This window comes from Phocoena phocoena, chromosome 3, assembly GCF_963924675.1.
Source record: "Phocoena phocoena chromosome 3, mPhoPho1.1, whole genome shotgun sequence".
Classification (NCBI taxonomy): domain Eukaryota; kingdom Metazoa; phylum Chordata; class Mammalia; order Artiodactyla; family Phocoenidae; genus Phocoena; species Phocoena phocoena.
The window spans coordinates 165,064,913-165,080,426 of record NC_089221.1 but is presented as its reverse complement, the minus strand read 5'-3'; the positions used below and the strand labels follow the sequence as shown (position 1 = coordinate 165,080,426).

Below are 15,514 nucleotides of genomic sequence, written 5' to 3'. Positions count from 1 at the left end.
ATACACAGAACTTGCAAAGGAGTGTTTTTCATCCTGAACTTGACATCGACTGGAGGGTATTTAAAAAGTGAAAGTTGGGGTTTCCCTGGTGGCACAGTGGTTGAGAGTCCGCCTGCCGATGCAGGGGACACGAGTTCGTGCCCCGGTCCGGGAAGATCCCACATGCCGCAGAGCGGCTGGGCCCGTGAGCCATGGCCACTGGGCCTGCGCGTCCGGAGCCTGTGCTCCACAACGGGTGAGGCCAAAGCAGTGAGAGGCCCGCGTACCAAAAATTAAAAAATAAATAAAAAAATAAAAAATAATTAAAAAGTGAAAGTTAAAGAGAGAGAGAGAGAGGTCTGCCTACCCTATGGGGAAACCAAGGGATGAGGTTTTGATTCACACCCAAAACAGCATGAAGTGAAATGACGGACATAGGGGAAAGGGCTGCAATAGGAGTGGCTGCGTCTTTTGGTACATCAAGGATGTGGGAGTCTGCTGTGAGCCTCGTGAAAGAGGTGGAATAACCAGACTGAGGCCCAAGAAAGCAGCCTGCCTATGTTTCTCAAAACGACCACCATCAGCCTTTGGGGCCAACAGCTCTAGAATCGTCCATGACGCCTCCCTTCTCTCTCATTCCATGGCTATGGCACATTACGTTTTCAAAAGATGGCTGCAACAATATCTCATGTCCTACATGTTCTTATGCAATGTGACCATGCCACTCCATCAAGAAGTAGAGTCTAATTATCCTCCCTTTAAATCTGGGCTTGCCTTAGTGACTCTCTTATAACCAACAAAATGTGGCACAAGGGACAGCTGCCATGCAGCTTCCACCTGGCTCTGTCAGAACATGTGCTCCCAACGGACATTTTGTGAGGAAGCCCAAGCCACATGGAGGTGCTTGGCTCAAAATCCCAGTTGAGGCCAGATTTCAAGTCATCCCAGCCCAGGTGCCAGACATATAAGTGAAGGCACCTCCCAATAATTCCAGCCCCCAGGAGAGTTAGAGTCACCTCCAGCCCTCTGGGTCTTCCCATCCGAGGCCCCAGACATCATAGAGCGGAAGCAAGCTGTCCCTACCATGCCCTGTCCCATAGAATCCACGAGCATATGAAGTGATTATTTTATGCCACTACGTTTGGGGTGGTTTCTTAGACATCCTAGATAACTGTAAATATGACCAATCTGTTAGTAATTCTGGTTGTCTCTACGTTCACAGCATATTCAGCCTCTGAGTCCTTTTCATCTCCTGGTCTTAGCCATCATCCTCTTTCACCTGGATTACAGTAATAGCCTCCACCTAGGTCTACCCACTTCTGCCCTTGCCCCCTTCATGGGGGCAAACTCATAGAAGCAGGGAGATGGTTGCCCATGGCTGGAGGGAGGGAAAAAGTGGGTAGATGTTGGTCAATGGGTACAAAGTTTCAGTTGTGCAAGATGAATATGTCCTAGAAAACTACAATGTGACTATAGTTGACAACGTTGTATTGTGTACCTGAAAGTTGCTAAGAGGGTAGATCTTGGGTGTTCTTAACACAAAAAAAGAATAAACAAAAGGAAAATGTTAACTCTGAAGTGATGGATATGTTGACTGGCTTGGTTGTGGTGAATGTTTCACAGTATACATGTATATTGGATTATCAGGTCGTACACCTTAAATGCATACAATTTTGACTGTCAAGAATACCTCAGAAGGACTTCCCTGGTGGTGCAGTGGTTAAGAACCCTCCTGCTAAGGCAGGAGACACGGGTTCGAGCCCTGGTCCAGGAAGATCCCACATGCCGCGGAGCAAATAAGCCCGTGTGCCACAACTACTGAGCCTGTGCTCTAGAGCCCACAAGCCACAACTACCGAGCCCGTGTGCCACAACTACTGAAGCCCACGCACCTAGAGCCCGTGATCCGCAACAAGAGAAGCCACTGCAATGAGAAGCCCGTGCACTGCAATGAAGAGTAGCCCCCCACTTGCCGCAACTAGAGAGAAAAGCCCGCACTCAGCAACAAAGACCCAACGTGGCCAAATTAATTTAATTTGAAAAAAAGAATACCTCAGTAAAGCTGGAAGAAAAACAACCGTAACTGTTTTTATTTAAACTTTTGATAATTTCTTTACCGCAATTTTCTTTCATTTTCTTTAACATTGCATTAATATATAATTTTTCTTGGGAAAAAAATAGAGTCTGAAATCAAGGTGTGGGCAGGGCCATGCTCCCTCCAAAGGCACTAGGGGAGGATCCTTTTTGCCTCTCCAGCTTCTAGGGTTTCCTGGCACTCTTTGGCTTGTGGCCACATCACTCCAATCTCCGCCTCAGTCTTCACATGCCTTTTTCTCTGTGCACCTCTGTGTCTCAACTCTAGATGCTATGCTGGTGGTTTTGAAGATGCAGGAAGGGGCCATGAGCCAAGAAAGGCAGCTCTAGAAGCTGGAAAAGGCTAGAAAACAGATTCTCGAAGCCTCTGAGGGAGAGCGGTCCTGCTGACAACTTGGTTTCAGCCACATGAAACAACTTTGAACTTCCGACCTCCAGGGCTATAAAAGAATTCATTTCCGTTGTTTTAAGCCTCTAAATTTGTGGTAATTTGTTACAGCAAGCATAGCATATTACATACCCCAAAGGGCAAGACCCCAATTCCTCTTTTGAGGGGTTTTCCTTTAAAGTAAAAGGAAATGCAACTCAGATTGGCTTAAACAACAAGGAAATCCCGTCAGGCCCGTCCATGTACAAGTTAGAATACTGGGCGGGGTCGCTGTAAGGGAGATTCAGAACAAGAGTGGCTTAAATGAGATGGAATTTATTTCTCACCTCACAGTCTCAGTATAAGCCATCCACAGTCTCTGCCAGTGGAAACTCTTCCCCAGCACATGCGGAGGGGGGTGGCCCCAGCCCTACTTGAGGTGGGAGGGCAGCAGCAGACCAGCCTCCCTCTCCAGGAAAAGCTCACCCCAGGGGCTGGGCTTCCCCCCGCCCCGTTCCCATGATGTAACATCCTGAACCTCTCCCACCTGCATGAGGTGTGGGTGTGCTGTTCCCATTCTACAGATGGGGAAATGGAGACTTGTCTGAGGAGGAAGAGTCTGCCTGCCCAGCGAATACCCACTGAGCATACACAACAAGTATCAGATTCCAGATGGATATGGGGGGGTCAGGGTGGAGGGATAGGGAAGGGATGGGGGGATACACCAACCAAGAGGACTGAGAGCATCTCTGGCCATCAAGGGCATCCTTTAAGGTGGGTGGGCCTGGGCAAGGTAAGTGTGGTGAAGGTTGGACGGTCTCACTATGTGAGGGTGATGGCCACATGGCCAAGGCCATGCCTCGAGACTTGGCACACAGTAGGTGTGCAGGAACTGGTAGTGAAATCCAGTCCTGTCAACTGGGTATAATAACATAAAGCCATGGGCCCAGGCTGACCCGGCTCTGCCCCATTCTTGCTACGTGACCTCAGGGAAGTAGAACAACATCTCCGAGCAGAGGTCTCCTGATATGTCCAATGGAGATTGGCGATTCAGTTGTCCATTCATTTATTCAACAGATATGTATTGACCACCTACTGTGTGTTAGGCTCTGTTCTAGGTACTAGGGAGACATTGGTGAATAACAACAAAAATCCCTACCCTTGGGATTAGAAACAGGGAGAGATATAATGAATAAAATAAACAAATACCTTATACAGAGAACAAACTAGTGGTTACCAGTGGGGAGAGGGAAAGAGGGGAGGGGCAAAATAGGGGGAGAGGAATAAGAGACACAAACTACTATGAATAAAATAAACAAGAAACAGGATCTATTGTACAGCACAGGGAAATTAGCAATTATTTTGTGATAACTTTAAATGGAGTATAATCTATAAAAATATTGAATCACTATGTTGTACACTTGAAACTAATATAATATTGTAAGTCAACTATACTTCAATAAAAAAAACAGACCTTAGAAATGTTGTTAGATAGGCATAAGCAGAAAAAAGAAGAAAAATAAAGCAGACAAGAGGAATCAGGTGTGCATGGGGCGGGACTGTTGCAATAGTAAAGAAGATCACAGAATGGAAATGATACAAAGCATGGTCTTGGACCAGAACCAAAGTATACTAGAAATCACAGAATGATATCTGGAAAATCCATACGTATCTGGAAATTAAATCATGGGTCAGACAGGAAGTCAAAACTAAAAATATTTTTGACTGAATGAAAGTGAAAACGTACCATATCAAAATATGTGGGGGGCAGCTAAAGCAGTGCTAAGAGGGAATTGTAGGGCATTAAACACTTATGTTTAAGAAGGTGATGGGGGGAGTTCCCTGGCGGTCCAGTGGTTAGGACTCAGCACTTTCACTGCTGTGGCTCTGGTGGGGGAACTAAGATCCCACAAGCCACAAAGCACTAGGCGTGGCCAAAAATAAATAAATAAATAAGGTGATTGGGTATATTTGAAAGTTGCAACTAGAGTTTTTTTCTTTCTTTCTTTCTTTCTTTCTCAAGTAACAGTTTTGGGAACATCTTTCTTATCTGTGTGTCTAGGCACTTCTCTACATGCATTACAGAACTGTCTGCACATCCATTCACTAAAGTAATACTGTTCACAACTGGGTGATCAAGGAACACTCAAAAAAAAAAACGTTTTTATACATGAGCTGTTAAATACACCTCTACATGCAATAAAAAAATGGTCAGCACGTCATTTACTGATGTAAGACTCATCTAATCTTGCTGAGCAATTAGCACTCTTAGAACCACCTGTGTGTCTATAAACACTTCTTTATATGCATTACAGAGCATATACCTGATCCATGCCCTGAAATAACACTGCTTTCACAGAGTAAGTATCTCTTGAAAGTTCTCATTACAAGAAAAAGAAAAAAAAAAGGGTAACTGTGCCGTAATGGATGGATGTTAATAAGACTTAATGTGGTGACCATTTCACAGTATATACAAATATTGCATCATTATGTTGTACACCTGAAACTAATATAATGTTACATGTGAATTATATATCAATTTAAAAAGAAGGAGGGGGGAGGAAGGCGGGGAGGAGAAGGAGGTGATCAGGAAAGACCTGACAGTTGAAATCAACTGAAGAAGGTGGGGGAAAGCCCTGTATATATCTGGAAGAAAAGCATTCTAGTCTGTGCAAAGGCCCTGAGGACAGCAAGCTCCTGGTGTCTTCGAGAAACAGGGAGTCTGAGATCCAATGTCCCCTTCTCAGTGACACTTTCTAAAACTGAAGTTCCAAGCCCACCCTTCTCCATACACTCCATTCATTACGTCTGTCCTTAACAGTTATAGGCATCTTATCACACACATTGTGTCCAACAGGATGCTTGTTGAATGAATGAGTGACGATCCTGCCCACCAAACCCTGACTAAGGCCAGGCCACTCCAGGCTCGCTGGTCCTCCACCACCAGCCAGCAGCGCGACACGCAGGCAGCAGAATCCCGGGGCAGCTCCTGGATTACAGGCGCGCCTCTGGTCACTATCACAGACCGAGGCCAGGTCTTCCCCAGGGACTGTCTAGGCCAAGCTAATTTATTTTTCCTCCTCTCCGGAACTAAATTACCCAGAGCTTCCGATCTCCCATGCAGCGGACCGAGGCGAGGCGCAAACTCCGCCCAGAATGTTCTTCTCCATCCCTGGCCCCACCTGGGGCCTCCGAGGCTGTTCCGCCCACAAAATGCTAATGCAGCCCCTGCCCGGGGCAGAGCAGAAGCCGCGGCGCAGACGGCAGTGGCACGGGAAAGAGGAAGGAGGGGCGGGGAAGCTGTGGGCAGTGATGCAGGGCACCTGGGGACGCGGGCGGGGAACACAGTAAGGTCTCCTCATCAGATGGTTGGTAGAAGAAGAAAAACAGGAAGACTGTGGGGCACGGGTGACTGAGGCCCGGCCCCTCCCTCACCCCTGAATACCACCCTCACTCTAATATTATCCCCCCGCCCATCTCCAACCCTGAGTATGGACAGACCAAGCGGAAGCATCTGAGTCCAGGGACCTCAGGACAGATGTAGGTCCACATCCCCACCCACCCAGAGTCATCCCCGGCTTGGACCTCTTCATCCTCTAGTGAAACGACTGGTCGTAGGAGTCCCCTCTGATGGGCCTTCTAGTTAGAGAGTGCCACCCAGATGAAAGTGATAATAGCGCGTGCGCGTACTGGATACCTCCTAGGTGCCCGGGCAGGAAGCGCTTTTCAGGCAACCATCAACTGGTTGGCCGACTGGTTCTTCCAAACCACCCTGTTCATTTATTCATTTGTTGATTTTTTGACAAGTATTTACTAAACCCCTGCTGTGTGCCAGTACCCTTCTAGGTGCAGAAATACAGCGGTGAACAAGACAGGTAAAATTCCCTGCTCTGCAGAGCTGACCTTCAAGAGGAGAGACCAACAGTAAAACAAGTTAAATACTAAGTCAAATATAGAGATCTCATAGAGGGTGGTAAGTGCTAATAAGGAAAATAAAACCATGACGGGGGTGGGAGCTGTTTAGTAGGGACCCATTTTACAGGTGAGTAAACTGCATCTCTGAAAGGGAAGTCACTTCCCAAGATCACACAGGGAGAGTGAGCTGGTACCGTGATTTGCCACTCTGGGTCTCCTCCCAGCTCTGGCCTCTAGGTGAGCAGCTGACACACGGAAAAAGAGAGCTCTAGAGGGGAGACACACAGAACAGGGTAGGGCTGCCTGGTATAGCCGTGCCGGTTGGGCACTGCACAACTCCAGGAGTGCCATTCACAAAGACAAGAATGTGCACGTTGTCCCCTGGAGTCAGGAAGTGCGCAAGGATCACAAATCTATACCACGTTCTGGGGACAGAACTTCCTGGAAAGGAAGTCTCGATCACCATCGTCTATCCTCTATGGCTTGCGTTACTGAACCAGGTGTGTTTGCCAGATGCCCAGCGAGACAAACCTGAGACACCAATTTTGCAGCAGAGAAAGGGTTCACTCACAAGGCAGCCAAGCAAGATGGGAGAACATATCTCAACTCCACCTCCCTGAAGGTGAGGGGCTCGGGATATTTATGGAATAAAGCTGAGGCTTGGGGAGCACGGGGAAAGGTGATTAGAGATCTTTTCTTTTAAGTGAGGTAATCATCATTCTACTCAGGCCAGTGTAAGCCACATGCTTCTCCACGGGATGCAAGTCCAGAAAATGGCAGGCTTCGCATGCTCTGAGGGTGGAGTTTTGAGTCCTCTGACGTCAAACGGACACTGATTGGACACCTGTGCAGACCCAGTTGGAGGGTGGGTGGTCCCAACCAGTCTTAACCGGCTTGAGCTCAGACTGGACACAGCTGACTCCAAGTTCCTGAAAAACAAGCCTGGTAGACATCTTATTGTTTAGGCTACGTGACACTTGGAGGACATGCAAGTTTTTGTAAAAACAATGAAAGCAAGCTTGATCCGTGAAGGGACGTTACAGTTCACTACGTATTAAGCAAGTTACAGTTTAATGGATCTAACTGATGACTTTCTGTTTCACTTGCCTTTTTGAGTTACCAATATATCATGGCTACTTCCCTGTGTCAGCACATGAAAATCTAGCTCAGTAGTTCTCCCAAGGTTGGTCCCCAGACCAGCAATATCTCTGTCACCTGGGAACTTGTTAGAAATGCAGATTCTGGGGCTCCAGACCTCCTGAGTCAAATGCTTTCAGGCTGGGTGTGGCTTTTGCTCCACATAAATGCGGAGCCACGGGAGGGTTTCAGCAGAGGAAGGACATGATCCAATTTCTGTTTTGACAGGTGCAACCCGAGGGTGAGAGATTAAGGAAGGTGGGGGCCAGGAGAAGCCTACTGCAGTTGCACTGGAGATATGGCCGTGACTTGGATGGGGCTGGTGGCCATTGGAGGGGGTAGGAATGGGTTGTGTTCTTTATCGGTTTCTACAGTGCAACCAAAGAAATTTGCCACTGATTTGGGTGGCTGGAGTGAGAGGACTAGAGTTGAGTATGACCAAAAGGTTTGGGGCCTGACACCTGGAAAAAATGGAGCAGACATTGCCCAAGACAGGAAGACAGAGGGAGGAACAGATTTAGGAGAGAGCAGAGAGAAATCAGGAGTGTCCTTTAAGGGTGTGTTATAGACTGTTTGTATCTCCCCACCACCACCACCAAAAAAAAAAAAAAAAAAAATTCATATGTTGAAATCTAATCCCCAATGTGGTAGTATTAGGAGGTGAGGCCTTTGGGAAGTGATTAAGTCATGGGGGTGGAGCCTCACAAATGGCATTAGTGCCCTTAGAAGAAGAGACATGGGAGCAAGCTCACCCCCTTTCCACCATGTGAGGACACAATGAGAAGCTGGCCGTCTGCAACCCAGAAGAGGACCCTTGCTGGAACCCAACCATGCTGGCACCCTGGTCTTGGATTTCCCGAACTGTGAGAAATAAATTTCTGTTGTTTATAAGCCTTTATTATAGCAGCTCAAACGGAATAAGCACGTGAAGGTGCCCAGTCAGTGGCTCGATATATTCATGTGTCGGCATTTCAGGGGAGAAGACATATCTAGAGACAAATTTGGGGGTTATCCGCCTCTAAGGTGGTGTATTCGTTTCCTAAGGCTGCTCAACAAATGACTGCAAACTGGGTGGCTTAACGCAACAGAAATTTATTCTCTCACAGTTCTGGAGGCCCGAAGTCTGAAATCATGTTGTCGGCAGAGCTGTGCTCCCTCCAAAGGCTCTAGGGGAGATTCTGCTCCTTGCCTCCTTCAGCCTCTGGTGGCTTCAGGTGTTCCTTGGCTTGTGGCCGCATCACTCCAATTTCTGCCTCTGTCTTCACACGACCTTCTCTCTTTCTCTGTCTCCTCTTCTGTTGATGTCAAATCTCCCTCCATCTTTCTCTTATAAGAACACTTATTGCATTGGAGGCCTACTTGGCCTACGATCTCATCTCAATACCCTTCATTACATTTGCAAAGGCACGTTTTCCAAATAAGGTCACATTCACAGGTTCCCAGGATTAGGGTATGGACATACCTTTTTAAGGGGGCAGCACTATTTAACCCACTACAGATTGTATTTAAAGCCCTTCGTAGGACGCGTGTGAGTGGAGAGAGATACCCTCCACCCCCACTCTTTTCTTCTTGTTCACCTCTGTGTCCTCAAGGTCTGACACAGCCATTCATAATAGAGGGATGTAGTAGTAACAATAAGTAACACTTATCTAATGCTATGTGCTAAACACTGCTATAAGTACTTCATATAGTTAACACATTTAATGCTTAAAACATTAAAATTGAGATCTCGATTTTACAAAGAGCTAAAGGCACTCACCCAGACCACACAGATAGGGTTCTAATCCAGGACATCTGTTTTCTCAAATAGCAGGAAACCCCCTTGGCCCAAGTAGAGGAATCTGGCTTGCTTTAGAGAATCTCACATATTACAAACACGAAATAAATTTACTGAAGAACCCCGGATGCTGCTGTCACCTGATACCCTGTGATTGGAGCTGGCATAGAACAACCGTAACTCTAAACATGACATCTCTTGGTATCAATGCCACTCAGGCCTCCGGGGAGCACTTCCCCGCCACTCTGGCTGATGCCCTCCTGCGTCTGAGTGTGATCCAGCACATGTACCGCTGCCAGTGCTGGAAACAGATGCTGCTTTGGGGTGTGTAGAGGACTTGAGCACCAGACAAGTTTAGGTAGGAGAAAAGACAAATTATCTTGTGTATTTGTTTCCTAGGGCTGCCATAACAAGGTACCACAAACTAGGTGGCTTAAAACAAGAAAAATTTATAGTCTCACGGTTCTGGAGGCTGCAAGTCCAAAATAAGGTGTGAGCAGGGCCATGCTTACTCCCAAGTCTCTGGGGGAGGATCCTTGCTGGCCTGGGATCCTTGGTGTTCATATGCGTGTAGATGCATCACTCCAGTCTCTGCCTCCAGCATCATGTGATGCTCTGTGTGCATGTCTGTGTCCCAATTTCCCTCTTATAAGGACATCAGTCATTGGATTAGGACCCACCCGAGTCCATCATGACCTCATCTTAACTTGATTACATCTGCAAAGACCCTACTTTCAAATAAGATCACATTCACAGGTTCCCAGGGGTTAGGATTTCAACTTATTTGGGGGAGGTGGGGTGGACACAATTCAACCCACAACACCTTGTCAAATGAAACCTAATCATGCAGCATCCAAGTATCATTTCCCAGCACTGCCAAGCACCCAGTGAAAGGCTTCTCTTTTGTGTTCCAATGTGCAGGGTTCCAGAGAGAGTAACAAACTAACACAGCATTTGTTACAGCAGCACATTGGGCCAAGAAGTATTTGGCAGTATTACCAATGTATTATACTTTTAACTATACATGTGTAGAAGCTCTAATGTAACAGGTGTGAAATGTAATACCCATTCTTTACAGGGCCAACTACAGGGATACTACAATCACAACTCGTTTTATTTTTGCAAAGTACTAAATTGGATTTATTTAAAATCTCAGCTTATAAATAGTTTATAAATAACTTTTATTTGCTTATTTAAATTAAACTTAATTAAAATGCTTATTTTAAATAATTTTATTTAAACTTTTGATATTTGCTAATTATGTCAGCTCTGTGCAGGGTTTTTTATGACAAATTCGAAAGTTTTAGAATAAAGACTTTTTTGAAATACGACATAAGAATCATTTTCATTTGTGCTCTAGCTTCGGGAGACCAGAGGCGCCCAGGGAGGGTGGGAGGAAGCCCCAGGCTCACATCTTCCACCCTCTCCTGCCCGGATGGATTTCCAGAAGCAGGGAGGCCCTCTCTGGCGATCACCACAGTAGGAGGCGCGCACCTTACTATCTCAGCCCAACCGCAAGGTGGCGCCAGAGATACCTGAAGTCCTCCGGAGTCGTTCATCTCTATGATCCCCGCTGCGGCCTGAGCAACCCGGAAGCCGTCGCTGGCCAAGGAGTGCTTCCGGGTAGGAGCTGGGTGACCCTGGCTGCTGCGGGAACCTGCAGCGACAGCAACCATGGGGGCGCACCTAGCCCGGCGCTACCTAGGCGATGCATCGGTGGAGCCCGACCCCCTGCGGATGCCCACCTTCCCGCCAGACTACGGCTTCCCCGGGCGCAAAGAACGCGGTGAGTCCCAGTGCGCAGGCGCGGCCGGCGGGAGTTTGGGGTGGGCGCCGGAACCCCGGAACCCCTGAACCCCGGGGTCGGCTGGGCTCGAGCGTAATGCACTGTGTCTGGGTTCAGCCCTGACCTCGGCCCGGAGGAGTCCAGGGGGCATGACCCTGCCTGAGGGTCATGACCCTGCCTGAGTGTGGAGGCATTCCAGGCAGAGGGCACTGTTTGAACAAAAAGCCTGGGGGCAAAAGAGAGTGGCGGCACAGGACCTAATGAGGCGGTAGAAGTTGGATTTAGTCCTGGAGTGAGTGGGGAACTATGGGAGGGTTTATCGCGGAAGGGATGTGCTTATTGTACCTCTGTCCAGATGTCGCTGCTATTTTTAGGTATGCTAGAGGAAACACGAGGGGGGCTCACGCCGCACATACTGTTCTGCACGTTGCTTTTTTTATTCGTTAATATCACAAGCATATCGAGCGCCAGTCCTGGACCAAGTCCCAAGCTGGGCACCGAGGATGCAGCAGGCACTGACTAAGGGGGAACTCACAGCCCTGTAGGGAAGACAGAGGAACCTGGCGGATCTTGATGATGGCCCCTGGGAGTATCAAGGCGGGCTTTCAGGAGACTATGACTGGAAGCGAGGCCTGCGGGAGATGCGGAGGAGTTGGCCACACCGAGACCAAGGAGAGGGGAGAGCTAGTGCTTCAAAGCAGAGGAGGGACACGATCAGATTTGCTTTATCAAAAGGTCACGCTGGCTGCCAGGTGGGCGACGACTTGGAGACAGGGAGACCCCTAAGGGAATGGGGTGGTGCAGAGAGGTGTGGATTTAGGAGAATGTTGGGAGGTACGGTCCTATGGTGTCTCGAGTCCTTGTAGTTCCTTCAGCCCCACTGGAACCTGCAGTCCATCAGTACCCCCACCTCCTTATCATGTCAGTCCTTCCCACTGCCCCTCACACCCTGCTTTCCCATTAATGTTTTGCAAACACCCAGAGCCGCCCCACCCCATCCCCTCCTCTGTCTTGCTTAACCAGAACCCTGGTTAAAGCCAGCTCTCCTCCGTGGCTCCTGTCCCTGTGCGGCTGAACACCGTGGGAGAAGAACACCCATCCTCCCTGACTGGTCTCCCAATTGCTCCCCCAGTTGACTCTTCATGCTGCTGTTTTCCTGCCACATTCCCTGGCCCTTCGCTCTCTCGGGCTCCTTCCTAGACCATGGTCTCACGCCTTCTCTCTCAGACCCCAGCACCTCCTTTCAGCTAGTCACTTTGTATCCTCTTAAGAAAATAGAAGCAGCCAAAAGAGCTCTTGTGGGCTCCCTTCATCCCTGCTTCCTACACACCCTGGACTCCACCTTCTCTCCTGTTAGCCCAGATGATCTGCCCCGGCGTCAGCTAAGCCTCTGCTCCAGGTGAGCCCTCTGATGCCCTCCATCCCATCCTCTCACCTACCCAAGGACTGCTCCAACCACTCTCCCTCTGTTGCAAGGTTGGTTTTCCCATCAACGTGCAAATACACTGTTATTTCTGCTGTTGTAATATCCTCTCCTGGGGCTTCCCTGGTGGTGCAGTGGTTAAGAATCCGCCTGCCAATGCAGGGGGCATGGGTTCGAGCCCTGGTCCAGGAAGATCCCACATGCCGCGGAACAACTAAGCCCGTGCACCATAGCTACTGAGCCTGCGCTCTAGAGCCCGCGAGCCACAACTGCTGAAGCCCGCGCACCTAGAGCCCGTGCTCCGCAACAAGAGAAGCCCGCGCACCGCGACGAAGCCCGCGCGCAGCAACGAAGACCCGACACGGCCAATAAATAAATAAATAAAATAAATTTAAAAAAAAAATTTTTTTTTCTTTTGGCTGTGTCAGGTCTTCGTTTCTGTGCGAGGGCTTTCTCTAGTTTTGGCAAGCGGGAGCCACTCTTCATCGCGGGCCTCTCACTATCGTGGCCTCTCGTTGTGGAGCACAGGCTCCAGACGTGCAGGCTCAGTAGTTGTGGCTCACGGGCCTAGTTGCTCCGCGGCATGTGGGATCTTCCCAGACCAGGGCTCAAACCCGTGTCCCCTGTATCAGCAGGCAGATTCTCAACCACTGCGCCACCAGGGAAGCCCTAAAAAAAATTTTTTTTTATAAAAATAAAAAAATTAAATCCTTTCCTGGCCCCACCTCCCCCTCCAGCTACCTCCCCACCACTTCACTGACAGGGCTGTAGTCAAGCTTCCTCCCCACCCTCACTATGTCTGTATTGCAAAGCCCCGTCGTCAGATTCTCAGGTCTAACTCCACTATGGCAGCAGCAGGCACGGCCGGTCGCTGCCACTTCCTGGGAGCCCCTCTTCACGTGGTTCCAAGACCCCACAGCTCCCACCCACCTCCCTGCCTTGTAAATGCCAAGGCGCCCCACTGCGTGGGTCTCTCCTGTCTCCACCCACTCCCACCACTCCCTGGGGGTCTTTGCTAGTCCTCTGGTTTCAAATGGCTGCTGTGCACCAGTGCTGGACTTTTTATCTCCAGCTGGGCCTTGACCCTGAACCCCAGACTCATGGACCTCACTGCCTGCTTGGCATCTCCACTCCACATTTAACGGGCATCTTGCACTCAGCAGGCCTGAAACAGAGCTCCTGACCTCCCCTACCAACCTTGTGCCTCCCTCCAGCGCTGACCACCACATGATCAGGCCGAAACCCCTGGGGCATCCCGCCTGTCCTCCCACCTCAGGGCCTTTGCACCTGCTGTTCCGCTCTTGGGGATGCCTTACACGGGTGTCTTACGTGACCCACTCCCTCACCTTCGTATGCCACCTTTTGACGGACCCCTCCATCTGAAGTTGTGACCCACCTCCCCACACTGCCTCTCTCCCTCCCTTATTTTCCTCCCTAATACTTAGCACTGTCAGGCATCCTACAACATCTAGCTCTACCTGTTGGTTCTGTGTCTCCCTCCAAGAGCGGGGAGGGATCCTTGCCTGGCATGTTCCCTTGTATATCCCCAGCACCTAGCACACAGTAGGTACTCCATAAATCCTGGCTACTGACTCATCATGCTGGAGCATCAGGTGTGAAGTGCCACCTTGACATGGAAACTATCAGGGGCTGCAGGTGGACACAAGGCCTGGGACTCAACGATATACGGGGTGGAGACGGAAGCCATGGATTAGAACTAGTGGAGGGCTCTTAGCAAGAACCACCAGAAGCCAGGGCTTAATGTTTGGGCAACTTAATGTTTGGACAGCCATAGAGATGGGAGGAAACCTGGGGAGGGTGTGGCAGAGAGGGGGGCCACGGGAAGAGAATGTTCGAGAAAGGAGGAGCATCTAGGACCAAGAAAGATGGGGTAAGATGGGGGGGGGCAGGGGTTCCCTTGAGGATGCAGGAAGGCTAGGTCCTGTGTGCCCCGTGCTAGGTGGGGACAGAGCTCTGGATCACCAGCACAGCGGCCGCGGGCTGGGGTGTGTGCCCACGATTACTGACGGCCCCCAAATGGGCCCCAGTTGAAGTGAAGGTTGATTTCATCCCCGTGGGGTTTACCAGCAGGACGAGGATTATTAGTTCAGCCTTCTATGAGGCGGGCAGAAGCTCCGCCTCCACTGAGAGGACAGAGCTGGGATCCAGGTCCCCCAGGCAGACACACAGACGCGCGCACACACACCTCTGCAGGGTGGGGCTGTCTGGGGAGTGACCCCAGGGGGAGGGGAGGCAAGAATCTAGCGTGGATTTCGAGGTGCTCGGTGATGGCGGGAGAGGGACCCTGCCCATCTGGGCCTCAGTGTTGGGGGTTGCTTTCGTGCAAATTAGAAAGCTATTCCTGGCCCTGGCTGAGCCCCACCCGTCCCCCCCGCCACAGAGATGGTGGCCACTCAGCAGGAGATGAATGACGCACAGCTGGTGCTCCAGCAGCGGGACTACTGCGCCCACTACCTCATCCGGTTCCTCAAGTGCAAGCGCGACAGCTTCCCCAACTTCCTGGCCTGCAAGCACGAGCAGCACGACTGGGACTACTGCGAGCACCTCGAGTGAGCCCCACGCCCGCCCCGAGCCCTCACCCGGCCAGGCCCCACCTCAGTAGAAAGAGGAATCCCAAAGGGGCTGTGGGGTGGGACGGGCTGCTTTGAGGCCACGCCCAGTTCAGGTGGGAGGCCCAGCTCTTGCTCTGGGCTCACTGGTGTCCACCCCAGGGGAGGGGGCAGACCCCAGAGTTCCATCACAGGCACGCAGGTCTTCCCTACTTGCGACCCCCTCGGAGTCCCATCAGCTCCCCAGGCTACCCCTCCCTCCTTGTACTCTGCCTGCAGTTACGTGAAGCGCATGAAGGAGTTTGAGCGGGAGCGGCGGCTGCTCCAGCGGAAGCAGAGGCGGGAGCAGAGGGAGGCCAGAGGCCAGGGGTCCGGTGACGTCGGCCCCGAGGTGGCCCTGTAGCGGCCCCGCCTACCACCCTGTGGACCAGTCAAAAAAATAAAAGCCTCCAGGGCCCTCAGCCCAA

The 15,514-nt window shown here is 50.2% G+C and overlaps 2 protein-coding genes across 2 annotated transcripts in view; one reads left to right on the top strand and one right to left on the bottom strand.

The window, feature by feature from the left end:
* Positions 1–10,944, bottom strand: part of CLEC17A (C-type lectin domain containing 17A) — a 24,784-nt gene extending 13,840 nt beyond the window's left edge. The window contains exon 1 of the mRNA XM_065873822.1: positions 10,804–10,944. Coding sequence (XP_065729894.1) covers positions 10,804–10,944 — 141 coding nt within the window. The remainder of the gene's footprint in view (positions 1–10,803) is intronic.
* NDUFB7 (NADH:ubiquinone oxidoreductase subunit B7) lies at positions 10,879–15,514 on the top strand. The gene is made up of 3 exons (XM_065875094.1): positions 10,879–11,054; positions 14,879–15,047; positions 15,327–15,514. The coding sequence occupies exons 1-3, from the start codon at positions 10,943–10,945 to the stop codon at positions 15,448–15,450; spliced, it is 405 nt and encodes a 134-aa protein (XP_065731166.1). The 5' UTR covers positions 10,879–10,942; the 3' UTR covers positions 15,451–15,514.

Coding starts and splice junctions, on each gene's coding strand:
- NDUFB7 (XM_065875094.1), top strand. CDS start 10,943: ATGGGGGCGCACCTAGCCCGGCGCTACCTAGGCGATGCATCGGTGGAG. Junction 11,055..14,878: donor CCCCGGGCGCAAAGAACGCG/GTGAGTCCCAGT, acceptor CCCCCGCCACAG/AGATGGTGGCCACTCAGCAG. Junction 15,048..15,326: donor GACTACTGCGAGCACCTCGA/GTGAGCCCCACG, acceptor CTCTGCCTGCAG/TTACGTGAAGCGCATGAAGG.